The 16,603-nt window shown below is 36.6% G+C and overlaps 1 protein-coding gene across 2 annotated transcripts in view; it reads left to right on the forward strand.

The window, feature by feature from the left end:
* ANO10 (anoctamin 10) overlaps positions 1-16,603 on the forward strand; it is a 124,838-nt gene that overhangs the window by 5,709 nt on the left and 102,526 nt on the right. For both annotated transcript variants that reach the window (XM_063325259.1, XM_063325258.1), the window contains exons 4-11: positions 27-161; positions 1,780-1,899; positions 2,638-3,207; positions 5,602-5,657; positions 7,209-7,283; positions 8,261-8,443; positions 11,486-11,677; positions 14,105-14,233. In XM_063325259.1, coding sequence (XP_063181329.1) covers positions 27-161; positions 1,780-1,899; positions 2,638-3,207; positions 5,602-5,657; positions 7,209-7,283; positions 8,261-8,443; positions 11,486-11,677; positions 14,105-14,233 — 1,460 coding nt within the window. The remainder of the gene's footprint in view (positions 1-26; positions 162-1,779; positions 1,900-2,637; positions 3,208-5,601; positions 5,658-7,208; positions 7,284-8,260; positions 8,444-11,485; positions 11,678-14,104; positions 14,234-16,603) is intronic.

The following is a 16,603-nucleotide window of genomic DNA, read 5'->3' on the forward strand; positions in this document are numbered from 1 at the left end:
TCATACTACTTTCTTTTCGATTGTAGATGACAATCACAATTTCCTGACAATGGCAGAATGTCAGTATATCATCAAGCATGAACTTGAAAATTTGAGAGCTAAAGATGAAAAAATGATCCCTGGGTATCCTCAGGCAAAGCTGTATCCAGGAAAATCAATTGGTAAGCAATGTGGTTTGCCTGTAACTCACTGTGTTGATGTAGGATAGTGTTTGTGGTGAAAAAAAACCTTAATTTTCCTGCAATGAAGAGAAATCCTTCAGACATTTAAGTCCCACTATTTTAAATCAACTTTTTTTTTCTCACTAATCCACAGTGATAGGACAAGAGGCAATGGATGCACAGTGCAACAAGAGGAGTTCTGAATAGATATTAAGAAAATGTTTTTTCACACTGATGGTAATGAAACATTGGAATAGGGTTTTAGAGAGACTGTGGTAACTCTGTCCTGGGAGACTTTTACATCCTGACTAGACAAGGCCCTGAGCAGCCCGATTTAAGCTGGACCTCCTTTGACCAGATGACTTCCAAAGGGCCTTCTAACTGTAGTCTTTCTGTGGGGCTGAGGCTCTGGCCTTATGTTCTTTTCAGCTGGATAATTTTTATGTCTATTAATGTCACCCATTATTTTTAGAATTAGTATCAAAAAATTTGTTTTTTAAAAATTACATAATGGTATAATTGCATTGTCTCTTTATAAAAGTACTGGAATGAATAACAGTGTTCCAGAGCTATACATTTCTCACTATGAAGAAAAGAAGTTTTATTTCATTCATTTGATTTCATTTATCCTCTTCTTTGCTTCAAGAGTTCTTTTCATGGGAGAAAGATGTAAGAAGGGCTAGTGCTACTTTTATGGTAGCTGGAACTAGTTCATTGTCAGAGATGCTACAGTTTCTTAGGAGAGTTTATCTTTTAATATTTGTATGTCTTTGTGATAACAGTGCCTTTATTCATTAGTGTTGGTTATTGAAGAAACAGATCTATGCATGTCAGTGGTTCAAGAAATGTAAATAAATGGAGATGTCGAATGTGTTTACACTGGTAATTTTTTATATAGCTAAGGTATTTTTCTAGTTATGTCAAGTAGATGCCAACGGGAAATGGTAGAAAACTATCACAAAACTTCTAGTGCCTCTGCTATCCTGGTTTTGAATTTACTTTCTTTTTTAATATTTCTATGGTTGTAACTTCTGGAGTAGTTTGTTAATTGTTTAACAACATGGGTAGTATTGCTTTCCATAACAAAGTTAAATACAAATAGTGGAATATTTGGTTTGTTTCCAATGAAGATGTGAAGTAATTTATAAATTAGTATCACTTGATCATTCAAAAATGTTTTTAGTATCTTCCCCATAATTAATACAACAATGGCTCTTTAGTTTAGTGTGTTGTTTTTGCTATGTCAGTTTGATTCGTTATGCCTTTCTTTGCTCAAATGCAAGAGCCAGACCTTTCCCCACAAAGTTCCACATGGCATTTCAGTTCTGACCTGTATCCCTTTTTGTTATTCAAGCTGCAGCTGATTATGTTTCAAGCCTATAGAATAGTTAATAGATGTAAAAAGGTTACTCTTTCTCTTCCAGTGGACAGCACAGTCTTTGTAGGAATAGATAGAACTGCTCTCTATAATGGATAATTTTTAACTACCATGCAGACATTTTATTTTTGGGGGCGATTTGCTAAATACATAATGTAGCCTGTTTGCTTCTATCAACTTCACTGTCCTTTGAAGGAGTACTAAGTACCTTTTTCTTTTTTTCTTTTTTTTTTTTGCTAGTGAGGAGATTATTGACGAGTGGTATTCTAGTTCAGATTTTCCCACTGCATGATAGAGAAGAGTTGAAAAAGCTCCGTCACAGCTGGTATGGCCGAGTCAAAGTTGGCTATCAACCTTTAGGTATGTGAACACTTACTCCACTACAAATAACGTGCAGGGTTTCTTCTAGAGAAGTTTTCTCTTCAGTTTGTATGAGAAGACAAAGTTTCCTTCCTAACTTCTACTGCCGCATTTAGCCTCTATAGAAGTGAAACTCCTGTGTGGAAGGTGAACATTGTACAAATATGGCTGAAGGGAATGTCTCAGCCTGGGTGTGCTATCTGGCATGCTTAAGATTTAAGATTTCAGTATACCTTTCCATCTATTCCTTGAAGGCTGGCAAAGCACAACTAGGCCTTTTTGGCCCTGAGCAGGCTGAAACAAATTTGTTTCCCAGGTGTATGTATACCAGTGAGAAGCCTCAGAAGTTAGGTGCCACTGTTTGGTTTTATACCAAATGTCTTCTGTGCCATCCTACCTATTCATTGGTAGATTCTATTTTCAAGAATGCTAGTGTTCTGGGTTTGTTTCCCCTCTGGATATATGATGTTGATATAGTGAGTACTGAGATATTTGATTTCCCTGCCATCTGAATACATGTATTTATGTTTATGTCTGTATATATGGAACATAAAAAAAATTTTCAAATGACAACCTGAGTTTTTGGAACATGGGTGAAGGAGGAACAGAAAAGCAATAATATTCATTGTATTATTTAGAAGAAAAAGTTTGGGCCAAGGGATTACCGTAAAGTCAAGTTTGATATTATACTGACGTCTGTGCTGAGTGTAATCTTTATTGATTCTTTTTTCTCTGCAGATGAGATACGATGCTACTTTGGTGAAACCATTGCTCTCTACTTTGGCTTCTTAGAGTACTTCACATTTGCTTTGATTCCAATGGCTGTCATTGGGATTCCTTATTATGTGTTTGCATGGGAAGACTATGACAAATATGTGATGTTTGCCACATTCAATCTGCTCTGGTCCACTGTGATCCTGGAAGTTTGGAAGCGGATCTGCGCCATCATGACATACCGTTGGGGGACGCTGTTGATGAAACGACAGTTTGAAGAACCAAGACCAGGCTTCCATGGTGTCCTGGGTATCAATCCTGTCACTGGGAGGGAGGAACCAGTGTACTCAAGTATTAAGAGACAGATACGGATTTATCTGGTGTCCTTACCATTTGTGTGCCTTTGCCTCTACTTCTCACTGTACGTGATGATGATTTACTTTGATTTGGAACAGTGGGCTCTGGATTATCATGAAGCGAATGAGTCTAACTTCAGCAGCTTGATGTTGTTTGTGCCCAGTATCATATATGCCATTGTGATTGAAATTATGAACCGCATCTATCGGTATGCTGCTGAATTCTTAACATCATGGGGTAAGTTGTTTATTCTTCCTTAAAGTTAGAATCCCAGATGTTTAGAATTTCTTTCTTTGTAGAATATGTTACCGTGAGTTCTCGTTCAGTGGAATGCTGAAGAAATTTCCTGAAGTATGTTTTTACTGTGGCGTAAAAGAAATGGCCATTTTAACTTCTTACATATATTTTGAGTGTTCTGAGATCAGTTTTATGTTTCATTTAATTTGGTCTGACTCTAGCATGCATCAAAAGGGGTGATCCTGCCTTCCTCCTCAGCCTCTCTCTGCCTTTGGTGGAGAAGTCCCCCTTCCCTGATTTAGCCCTTTGGCTGGATCAGCCAAAAGTGGTGAGGTGAGATAGTGAGGATGGGAGCTCAGAGGTGGATGTCAGGAGGGACTGTCCTGGCAGCTTGCATCCACAACCTGGGTTTGCTGAATACGTCTTCTTCTACAGACATACCTGTGCAAGGGATGGAGGCACAGAAATAATGGAAAAAATCTAAAACCATCAACTACATGCTATGTGAGAGTGTTTGTGTATGCTATACATATAACAAAGAGATTTCACATCCCTCTCAAAATACTTTCCTCTGGGAACTCTCAGAAGAGGAGGAATGTTACAATAGATTGCCTTGTTTTCCCTGTATGTGTGATTTATTTAACAGATTAGGCCTTACGTTTTGTAACCTAATGTAAGGATAGTGAAATGTTAGTATTCTTTTTTTAATTTTAGCACTTCTACAGGCATGCAGTCAGTTTCAGACAAAGTTAATAGATTAAGCTAATGGAAGTGTTTTGTGTAGCTCAAGAAGGCAGACGTTTACAGGCCAACCCAATCCATTCCATGATTCTATGACCGAATCCAGGTTACTAAAGGTGGAGGCCCAGAAAATTAACCTAAGAAAGATCAAGCAATAAGGAGATTGGTGCAGAAGACAGAATAAAAACAGATGTTGAAGTAGGGCTTGGTTATGCATGCCAAAATGATGAGCTCAGCAAATTCAACTTGACAGCAGCAATAGTAAAAGCAAGCAATTTCTTAGTTTGTTTATGACTGTTCAAGGGTTTAATTTAAATAATGACTTTCAAATCCATATCTAGGTGTCAACTGACTGTTCTGTTTCATTTTCACTGTATTACAAGAAAAAGCCTTTATGCAAAATGCCCCGTTGTGTTGATCAGGTAGACTAGAATGTCTTTAACGGGTAACCCATGTTTTTTTTCAACCCAGACTTTTTTGGTTTTAAGCTGGTGTTTCGTATTCAGAAGCAGCAGTATTTATGTAACTCACTATACTGACAACTTGTGCCTTTTCTCTGCTGTCCAAAGTGTTTATGCTGCCATGTTGTGAATAGGATGAAGAGCCTGTCTGGCTGTCCTATGTCCCCTCCAACCTGGCATATTTTCAGCTAAGGTCTGACTTAAACAGCTGAACTGGCAAAGCATGGGAAACAATCTGGGGTATTTTTAAGCACACCTCTTGCAGCCATTTATCACGAGAACCAATCATTTAGTGAAAGCTAAAAGTAAAAATTGCATTCAGTCCCCCGAGTGCATCTTCCATGTGTCAGGCCCAAGTTCACGCTCGGTCAGAGTAAACTCTGCTGTTCTCTCCTGAGCACAATCTGTGGGTGATGGTCTCTCCTTTCAGCCCTGTTGACACAGCTGATACTAGTGTGCTACCTCATCGTTCAGTTACTGCTTAGCCAGGGCTTTAGAGGTACAATTTGACAAAATAGCAAAAAGAAATGGGAAATCTCCCATTCACCTCCCTTTCCCCCCCGCCTCTGGTAGCCAGCCTTCCTTGAACATCAGCTTCTGACAGTTTTATCTTGAATGAACTGAAAATCTTAATTTTAGAATGAGTAATGCATCAGCAGAACTTCATGTACTCTAATCTTGCTTTAGAGCTTAGGGTCTGATCTAAATTCCTTGGGAGATGGATGGGGATATTTCTGTGAGCATTTACTGGTTTTGAATCAAATCTGGTATTGTTATTTTTCATGATGTATTCCAATTAGTTTTGCATTTGTTTTCAGCCAAAGAAAAATCAATAACTAGGCACATTTTATTAAGTGTTAAGAATGTTGGATGTTTTTTCTGTTATGAAACAGCTCTTCTGAGAAAGAAAGATGTAAAAGGAAAAACCTTTGCAGTAGAAAAAATACCAGAGTTGTAACTGAAAATATGTATGTCAATATTGTGCATCAGATTAGCTTTATAGGTTAAGTAAAGTACTGGTACAGGATAAGTTCTTTTTGTCATAATGTGCTGAAGGATTATTCCCCATAAACTATTAGTTAAGTAATTTTTAGGTGGAGGAAAAATGTCTATTTACTCTTTGTATAACAATGTCTAGTACCTGATAAGTGCTTCTGCTGTTTACTGAATAATGATTCTGTTGGTATTTTAGAAAATCACAGGCTGGAATCTTCATATCAGAATCATTTAATTTTGAAGGTTTTAGTGGTAAGTATGTAGTATAAGCAGCTTTTGAGATGATTTAAAAAGAGAACTTGTCATATGTTTTATTAGTTCTTTCCTAGCATTACCTCACTGACCTACAGTTTTGTTCAAGGCCAAATACTTGCACAAACATCAGAGTAAACAGGATTTCTGTTGTGGTTGCAGTAACTGCTAGACTGTTCTGGATGCCACTTTTTATAGTGCAGAGTTAGGTTTTTATTTGTATTGATTTGTTCTTTCATTCAGATTCTGTATATGTGAATTTTTCTGTTAATTGATGTGGTCCTGTCTTCAGCTGGGAACTATTCCTTTCACTTTTTCCAAGATTTTATGGTAAACCCATGTTTTAAAAAGTTCTTTTATTAACTTCCACCTGTGCTGACATTCAGACAAGCAGTCAGAGGAGGCTGGAGATAGATGTCCATCAGGCTGCTCCTATGCAGTTTGTAGTACTGATCTGTTTACTTCCTGGCTCTGAACAAGTAGCTTTTGTGTTTGTATCTATGTAAGTTTGGTTGCTGTTTTAGGCATATATCCGTATGCAACACTGATTCTAAGGAATTGTACTGTAAATCTTGAATTCCCATAGAAGATGTTCAGTAAAAGCAGTTGTAAAGATTGGCTTATTTTGAGACGTAATATTCTTGTTTCATTTTTGAAAAGGTCATTCAATTATATTCCAGATGTCCTTCCCGCCCCCATGCAACTCGGCATGCCTTTTTTTTTATTATTTCTTCATCTGCTTGTTATCCTTCTGTTACTGGTAACCTCTAGAGCTAAAACTCTTGTATATATAGCTTTGTGTCTGCCTTTCTCAAAAAATAGCACTCTATCTTTTTCCCTGTAGGAAATTTATAGAAAATACTTTTTAAAAATAGAAAATGTCAAATGTAACCCCCACTAAGTTTCACTTTCAACCTATGAGTGGCTTTCTGCACTCCCCAATATTATCTCTGTCATCGATGAGCTCCAGCACTGATAGCAAGTAGGAGAAGTTTTCTCCTACTTCAGAGGTTGCTTATGATTTTTCAGATACAATAATGTGATTATGTCTCATTTTAGAAGCAGTGAATATTTGTCTTGGTTGTAAAACCTCTTGAAGTGATTCAACATAAAGCTCAACTAATGTATATTGAGGAGCAGTTGTACATATTGAGAGAGGTGTCATCCAATGCATATATTTTGCTAAAGTATTTCTTTGGAAAACAAAAAATCATTACCCTGAATTGCAATTAATACATCCCTTTTATTGCATTACCTGTGGGGAAACTGCCAAAAAATGAAAGTTAAGTAGAAGGTGATGTGTTTTTAATGTCCATATTTCTTTGTATACCATGCTTTAGGAAAGCGTTACGCTTGTCAAATGAAAATCTGCGTAGGACCAATGTTGAAAATGAAGTTTTTCTGACCTAAGTTTTAAAAACAGTAATGAAAATTTTAATAGACAATTTACACCTGTATGTAAGCTATTGTGTCAAGGTAACTGTTAAGTTAGATAATATTCTGCATTTGAACTTTTGGTTGAGTACTATTAACAAGTATTTCTAATTGCAGTTCAACTTCCTAAATTGCTTTGCGTCTCTCTTCTACATTGCCTTTGTGCTGTTTGATATGAAGCTTTTGAGGCAGGTGAGTTACTAGAACATTATAAACATGTTGAAGAATCTGGGAAAATAAATGATTGAAATAGGACTTGAGTTTTTAATTGTTTTTCTAAAATATATATGAAATATATTCATTGTTGATTTAATATTTTCTTACAAAGCCAGCTTCCACATTTCAGTTCCTCTAGCACAACTGCAGAATCGTAGCAGAGTAATGTAGAGCAATTCTTTCCTTCCATATAGATGAGGAACTGTTTTGAAACAAATTGATTATTCCCTCACAAAGATGAGGCTGGAAAATTTCCATTTCCTCCTTCTTTCCCTTTATATTAGAAAATGGTTTTCTCTGTAGTGTTTTTAATGAGAGACTCTTGAGGATAGGAGAATGATTAAGTTTCTGACTACAATGAGGAGTGAGAATAAATAAAAGCAAAAATAATTTGTAGCTGGTATTTGAAATCAGCTTTCTGTTGTTAACATCTTTTGAACTCAAATGCATGAAAATCAAGTATAAGGAAAATATTTTTGCTCTAAATATAATAAACAAAAGAACAAGAATCTCAAGAACTCTGCTCCTCTAAAGAGATCTGTAACAAAATACTTGACATATCTGTACCAGACATGACATTCATAACGTTTCCTATATTTTAGGGTAAAAAACAAGAAGGAAAAAAAATAGAAAAAAGCTCATTGTTTAGCTCTGTTATTGGTGTTGGTACAGGATAAGTATGTATCTTACCCTTCATTGGACTTTGTGTACTGTCTCCAAGATACATTCGGATCCACAAAGTACTTAGACATCTATTTCCTATTTTGTCTTTTTCAGCACATAGCAAAGAATGGGAACTAGAGCAGCTGTGGTTTCATATGCTATTGCTAGTTTTGTTAGGCTGGCCTGCTTCTGCCATAGTATTACAACTTAGAGTATTATTAGAACACACAAAATTGGAGATGATCATAGGTTTATCTATTAATTTTTTTTGTCCTTTTTTTTAACTTAAGAGCTTGGCCACTTTGCTGATAACTTCGCAGATCCTTAATCAGTTTGCAGAATCCTTGCTTCCTTACTGGCTCCAAAAGAGACATAAGGAGAGGATGAAGAAACGCATGTGTTCTCTGAAAACAGATACGGACCTGTCATTAGTCGAACAAGTCAACTTGGAGAAAGAAATGGGCACCTATTTTGTATGTATTACTACTGTAAAAGAGTTAAAAGTTTTCTGGGCTGTAGTTGACAGAGACATCATCCAGTGCAACCTGAAATATTCCTGACTGTTTAGCCTAGCAGCTTATTTCCAGGTTCATAATTTTGCTGATAGTATTGTTTATACAGCTAGGTAGTGCACTGGATCAAGAAACCGATACGATGCAGGATCCCAGTTACATCACCACGAAGGGGTAGGAATGAACAGCTGAATCTGGAGCTACCTAACCCCGTATCACTGGAAGAAGTATTTTTGTAATTGCAGTTCTAAAGGAATTGACAAAGTAGACATCAGCATGTATGTTAAGGCCTTACAGACTGGCTGACAACTTGCTTGATCAGATCCTGCAAGTGTAGTCACAAGAGGCTTGATACTTGATGGTCTATACTTTTACAGAATAACAATTATATGTAGATAGTGTACCTTTTATGTAAAAGGTAAAGAATAGCAGTTTTAAATTTGATACCAATACCATATCAGATTCCTCTCTTCCTGCATGAAGTGCCATGGGAAGAGGAAAAAGAAATACTACCTTTGGTTGAAAAACTGTACAAATGTTAATACTTGCATTCCTCTGGGAAGGCTGGTGTTTCCCACATTTTATATGAGAGAGATATTTAGAGAGCATGGCTATCTTACAGTAGAGAGCCGAGCACAAATTCCTGAGTTAGTGTCTGTCTGAACTAGTAAATCAGCAGTGTTGTGCCTGCAAATAGACCAGCACAGCTTCAAAAGCTGTGTATTGGCATCAGGCATTGATATGCTGTACCAAATAAGCTCTACCTCTTAGGCCTGAGCTGAGTTCTGATTTGCAGCTGGCACATACAAAGCCAGTGTGGTGTCTTTGAGTCACGTTGCCCAGTGCTTCTTGTGCAGAGCTAAGTCAAATGTATCTGCACCTGTTGTACCATTCTGCCCTGAATAATTTTCTGCAGGGACTCAACAAGTCAATTGTAGAGTTATGACTTTGCCTTGGAGGTATCTGCTGCTAGCTTTAGTTTCAGTTCAAGGTACTGTGTACTCAAGGCCTTAATTTTATTTTCAGTCTAAAGATTTTAGTTGCACTGTGTTTGTGAATACACAATATTAGAGCACTGATTTGTTTGCAAGCAGTGAGCTGTCAGCCGGCAAGAGTATTTCTAAAATTAAATCTGTCACAAGGGGGAAGCATTGGACTATGTTTAGTAACTGAGGAGTTTAGCAGGAATCTTGACAGAATTCAGTGTTTCAGGCTCTTCTCTCTTTCTTCCTTCACTCTAACATTTCATTCTCATTTTTTTGTTTGTCCTCTTTCTCTCTCATTTTTCACATCTCTAGCCCTTAACCCAGTTTAAGATGTAAAAACATCCTGCAGTCATTTTTAAATTATTTTTTAAATTCTGCTTCTCTCTTCTAATTCATTTTATCCCTGAAATTCTTTGTTGATTCTGTTTCCTTAGTTTATGTGCTGCTTTATTCCTGCACAAAATGTTGTAAATCGAGTAGGAGAAAAATAAATACTCCTCTTTTTTTTTTTTTTTTTTTTTTTCTTCTCCATACTCTGCTGTTCTAAAAGTCAATAGGTACTGGGCAAGGAAATGAGACGAAAGGTGTGAGGAAGTAGTAGGATACTGTGCAGTTACCAGAAGGAGGAGCACAAAGGGAAGTGTTGCTCCGCCATCCTCCCTGCCTGCAACAGTTGCCTAAGAAAGTGATAGCAGGGACAGATACGTGACTGCCACTCCAGTGAGTGATCCTGCACAAACGTTCCACCTTAACAAGATTCAGAGTTCGTACAAAACATTTATGTGGCAAAATCTCAGTGGTTTTAAAAGTTAGGTATCCCCTCAGCGTCTGGCCTGCAGATCAGTTTGTCAGATGTAGCTATACTACACAACTTAAAGTGAAGAATTCAGGTAATGACCACTCCATGTTGATTTCTGAGCTTGCAGGCTTCTACTGCCTCTCTCTGTTAGCTAGGAAAAAAGTGCTAAGTGCTCGAGAGGCAGTCCGTTTAACAGCTATAACCAGCAAAAAAAAAAGATTAGAGAACCAGGTATCTGATGTATGGAGACAAAACCAATTTTACGTGGTTCTTGTAATAATCTCAGTTACTGTCAAATCTTTCTTTTCAATATCTCATTTTTGAGAGGGAGGAAAATGTATGGGTCTGGGTGAATATAATATAGATAGATCCTAGTTTAACTCCTTCCTGGTATTTCACCGTCCTTTGTTCAGCAAACACCTTTTCTTTAAAAATGAGTTAGTTTTGTTCTTCGCTTCCACAAATAACTGCTGCAATCATACGATACTATTATTAATATTACACAGTAGTTATGTAAATATGCATAATAACCTACATGTGAATAGTTAATCAGTATTTAAGTACCCATGTTCTTGGTTTAAAGATCAGGTGATAGATGTGTTGCACATTTACCAAAATAGGGCTTTTGTTTGCATTAATTGTTCCTTTCAGATGCCAGTGCTGCATTCTGTCATTTCAGCCTGCAAGTGGGACACTAATTCGCACTTACCTGTTTTGAAACAAACAAGCAGAAATACCAGAAAAGAGTTGTCTATCTACGAGCCTATCTTTCTGGTTAGGTCTTTCATGAATGGTCTGAAACACTAGGACTTTTCTTGTCACAATGCTCTTAGAAGTAGGTTCTGCAAGTTTAAATGCATGATGCTGTTTTACTGTCCCCCACTGTTCCTTCTGTAACTGTTTCACTGAAATAGTCAGGAACTTGCATGGGATGAATGCGTTCATACAATTTTTTCATGTAATAAAGATAAGAAGTGTGACTGTTGCAGCAAATTGCCTTAGGCAAAAGGAAAACCTTGTCCTCCCCTTATTAATAAGTTTTGAATAATTCCAAATTTACTGGACATGTTTTTTTATTCTTGTTGTTTTCTACCACTAGTCATTCACAAACAACTGCTTTGAGATGAGGAATTGTGTTTACAACTGTATTCCTAATTCTGTGTTTCTTCATGTCTTTTTTGTGGTTAAAGTTGTTCTTATTTTTGTTCTGTTTTTCAGGGTACTTTTGATGATTACCTGGAGTTGTTCTTACAGTTTGGCTATGTGAGTCTTTTCTCATGTGTTTATCCACTGGCAGCTGTCTTTGCAGTGTTAAACAACATCACAGAAATATATTCTGATGCCTTAAAGATGTGTAGAGTTTACAAGCGGCCATTTGCAGAACCCACAGCAAATATTGGTGTTTGGCAGGTAATTTTTGTGTGTGTCTCTTTCAATTCATTTGTTTTAAAAGAGATTTCAACAAATGTGTTTGACCCATTAGCCACTTTTAGTTTGGTTTAGTAGGTACTTTGTTCTCTTCAATGCCCTGGGATACTATATCCAGCTATAGGGTTTTTTGTGGTGTTCATGACCACATATCTTTCAGTTGCCTTCGGAAAGGAAACAAATCCTTCCGTTAGTCCTTGTATAGGAATGTATTGTAGTCCTACTGCAACTGCAACAAAGCAAAGCTGCCAGATATTGCCTGGTACTCTTTACAGCCAACATATTTTAGAAATGGTAACATCTGGTGCAATCTTAGAAGCATGGAGCTCAGCAAGGGCTTCAAAACAAAAAAAAAGAAGAATGATAGGTAACTAACTTGGATTCCTGAGCCATGTTTGGCTGTGTGCCCTTGTGATTACTGGTACTCAAGCTGACTAATTTTAAAGCAACCTGTATCTGTGAGCAGGAGCTGGATCTTTCTGCATAACCTGAACGTTGTAGTCTATCTAAACAATTTCATGCTAGTAGTACTGGCTTAAGGATTTTCTGTCCTCAGTTGTTTGTGCATGCAATCATGCTAGCATCAGCTAGTTTGGAGCCTGCTGACTACACTGCATCAGTGAACTGATTCTGACTTAAAATAACCCTGTAAAACTCCTTCAAAACCAGAGGTTTTTCTGAAAAGAAAGGGGTCTATAAAGTTGCATCCAGAGACTTTAGCATTCTGTAGTAGTGGTGGCCTGATAAGGAGTGTGAAGTAGTTGGAGGAAATTTCTAGGGGATGATCCATATTCTAGTTTTATTTAACAACTCTTCTAATGATTTGTAATGGAGATAAGGGGCACAATAAACTAGTGGATTGTTTTAATTTGGAGGGATTGTAAATGTTGGTACCTAATGAAAAAAAATGGACGATGAGAGATGGAATCAGGAAACCTTGAATTAAACATACTGTAAAAACATGCAAACCAAGTATTCTGAGGAATGTTCATTAGACGTGTACATAAGTATTAATGAAGTGGACTTATAGGAGAAGTCTTTTAATATTAAGTCATCAAAATGTGAAAATTATAATCTGATTGCATTTTAACATCTGATGCATTTTCTATGCTGCCAACATCTTGATGGCATAGCTGCATTGCCCAGTGGTGTGACCACCAGTTAAGTGAGGCTGTGTTTATAAGTCCCAAGTGTAGCTGCAAGTATATTAATAGGATTCGGTTTTGCTAGAATAGTTTGTTTCAATCTAGGGAGTAGGCTGAAACACCGTAACACTAATGGTACAGCCATGTGGGGTTTTTTTATAGTGTAAGTTTTTGACTAATAGTAGAAATGCATTTGCTTTGTGAACTAAATATAATGACTTAAAAAAATTTAGTTATCTGTTTCACGTGGGAAGTTAAGAGCATTGGCTGAAAGATTTCTGTTAAAGGAATACGAGAATTATTTTACCAGGTGAGCTGAGTCACCAGCTTGGTGTCAAGGAGAAAGTTACTTCTGCTAATTCATTGTGACAATTGCTACAATTCAATGTCAATCTTTCTCATTCCGGAAAGGATCTTGGAATAAGTAACTGTTGTATTGCAAAAGTAATTGTCACACTGTAGTAGTATTTTCAGGCACTTTGTGGGAGCTTTTGTAGGCAAGAGCTTCTTAGACTTGTGCAATTGCATGCATTTAAATGTAAATCTTTCAACAAATTTCGGCTTGTATAAATGGTTGTGATTTAAGAAAAGCATTCTGAGCCATGCTTACATTTTCCTATTACTTAATATTCAGAAAAAACCCTCCAACACCAGGGTGTTGGGGCTGTTAGTTCCTCTTGGAGTTTTGCATTTTTTCCTTTGTCCTGAAAGAAGTTTATGTTCCAGAGTACAACTGTAAATGAGTGCGTAGTCTTTCATGTGTTCAGATAATAAGTCTTGAAGATATCAGGGATAAGGCTGCTTTCCTGTCCACTTTTTTGCTTCAGGATTATTCCAAATTTTTCAGGAGGTGACCTGGCGTTACCTACATCCAGGATGACAGTGGTCTATAAATAATTTCTCAAGGTCTTTACAGTACTATGGAATTGTGGAAGAATAGTGTTTAACTTCTTCACAGCAAACACGCATACGCACACATAGAGAAATCAAATTAGAGAAAAATTCAGGGTTGCCAGATGGTCTTTGTGGTATTGCCGACCTTGTTGTGGTCTTGCGCTTGCCTGTTCTTAAAGCTGATGAAGTCTGGACTGCTTGCCAAACAAGTCTTATGTCACAGAATTCAAAAAATGAAGGAAAATAAAAAGTTAAAATAACGGGTCTTCTGAGGATTTAATGAAGAGAGAGGTATTGTCCTGAGCAATTTGGGGACTGGTAAATTAGAGATAATGGTCATAACTATAAATATATTTGTGTTTTATTTCAGCTGGCTTTTGAAACTATGAGTGTAATATCAGTAGTCACTAATTGCATACTGATTGGAATGTCTCCACAAGTGAATGCCCTTTTTACAGACTCAAAAACAGACCTTATTCTGACTGTGGCATTGGTAGAGGTAAGTCTGCCTTCAAACAGTGCAAGTGTTTTTGTAGCAAATAACGTGAACAACAGTGGAAATAATGCCAGGAAGTAGATTTTTTTTTTCCCCTCTTTATATTAAAAGGAAATTAAGATTTCCCTACCCAAGAAGTGTTTCAAAGTCTTGCTTTTTGATTTCTTTCTTTTTTTTTTCTTTCTGTGTTTTCATGTACTGTGAATGTTGTTGCCATACTTTTACATACATACATTCACAATACACTGTGTATTTATTGCTTCTTGTATTTCAAGAATTTAATAGTGCTATTTCAAGAACCAAAATAACCAAACTTTTGTCAACTGGATGTTTCTTTACTTGGTTTGTGACCCCAGCATATCTTGTAAAGACCTCCTACGTAATCTTTATGGATGTTTCCTCTAAGCCTTATCTGAAACAAGTATGTATGATGACTATAAATGCTAGTGATTGTAACACCATTTGGGTTTCATCTTTTCCTAATTCTATGCAGTAAACACTTGAGTGTCATTCCCTTTCAGGCAAGGAGGGATGACTGTGGGCGTCTTACAGAGTAACTGAGATTGTAAGACTTTGCCCTGATTTATTTTTCTTTCGGAGCTTTCTTGTATTGCGTTGCCTTGACTTTTGGCATTATGCTATTTTAGCTTTTAGGAAATGTATTACTTTTCTTGTGGGAAAAAGTCTGGGCTGTCTATCAGTAGTTGTTACATTGCATCACCTTACGGAGGTGCGGCAGGAGCACATACTTTGTTGGTTTTGCGGGTGTTATGGGTTATGCAGTGAATTATGAGCTTGCTTTGAGTTTTATTTTCCAAGCCTCAAGGTTTGCAGAGTGTCAGCTGGTTTACTGAAGTTTGAGTCTACAGATAGCCTGATGTGTTTTTTTATTATCTGTGTGTGAACATTTGCATTAACCTCAATGAGGTATTTTAATATAAAACTAATTTTGCAATTTAAATGTAATGCTGTAGTTCATTGCTTTACAACATACCCAGAGAGATCATATTATGAGAACTTTATGTAAGCAACGTGGATGTTATGCAATGTAAGCAATATGGATTTATGGCAATTTAGAGATGGGGCTACTTTTGCCTTTGCTTCCTGGGTATTTATTCCCATCTTACCTGTTTTAATGTGAAGCTGGCTATGTGGTCTCTAGGCAGGCCTCTGTTTCTTGGTAAGCCATAGGAGAATACGAGTATTTTTCTCTCTGAATTTAAATTCTGCTTCTGTGCAGTCCTTTAGATGCCAGGAAATGCAGCATACTGATTATGTAGCTCTTGGAATTCCTTTGTAACAGCATCTTAAATTATCTGAAAATGCTGTGGAAAGGGAGATTACAAAAATAAAGAGAAGCAAGTTTGAAGAGAAAAAGTAAATTACTACAGAGGCAAGGAAAGGCAAAAATGTTGTCTTATATTGAGAAGCAACTTTGACAGAGAACACCAATCTATAATTAACTACATTGTGTGAAGGGGCAGGTGGAGTCTCCTGCTGGATGAGCCAGAGCAGAGGAGAGAAAAGGCAACCATTTATTTAAAGAAAAGTCAAGCTTTCTCTTACTGTTGTTCTTCGTAAAAAAAAAAAAAAAAAAAAAAAAAAAACCCAAAAAAAACCCCCACAATGTACTTGTCAGAAAAGATATATTTAAAAAGTAGTTTTAGTCACAAGTATCCAGTATTCATGACACTGTTAAGTATGCTGGTTTGAATTCTTTTTGGCTGTTTTTGTGTTATTATAAACTATTTATTGTCTGAGAAAACACAAAGACACAAAACCAACATAGGAGTCTTATAGAACTTTTCTGCAGTGTGACAAGCCATGCGATTTTTGGAATGTTGTTAGTTGTAAAAAATTCCAAAACTGTTCAATATGAAATTTAAAACTTTTGCAGTCTCCAGAGGGACAGTCTTTCAGTACATTTTAAACAATATTTAAAAACTTCCCGAGTGTGCATTTTGGTTTTTGGGGTTTTTATTTTGTTATTGTTTGTGGTTTTTTTTAAAGAGTCAGAGAATAGCTCAGGTCGTATAATCTTGCAAGAAGTTTTGTAACACAAGTTATGAAGTTTCTGGAGTCCAAAAGAGTTCTCCAAAGTGAAACACATTTTATATATAAATTTTATTTCAAAAATTGTATGAACACAACAAACATGATTTTCGCTTCTATTGTGTTGACAGTTAAACATGCTGTCAGTTACAGAAATGAATTTTTTTTAATTGCTAGTTATGTTGTACGTATTTCAGGTTAAAATGTTGACTACAAAAGGTCAAAAGGAGGGAAGATTACTAGGTGCTATGGTACTATGAACAGCAGCAGTATGGATTTATGGCAGCTTAAAGAGATGGGGTTATTTTTGCCTTTGCTTCC

This window comes from Chroicocephalus ridibundus, chromosome 2 (assembly GCF_963924245.1).
Source record: "Chroicocephalus ridibundus chromosome 2, bChrRid1.1, whole genome shotgun sequence".
NCBI lineage: Eukaryota > Metazoa > Chordata > Aves > Charadriiformes > Laridae > Chroicocephalus > Chroicocephalus ridibundus.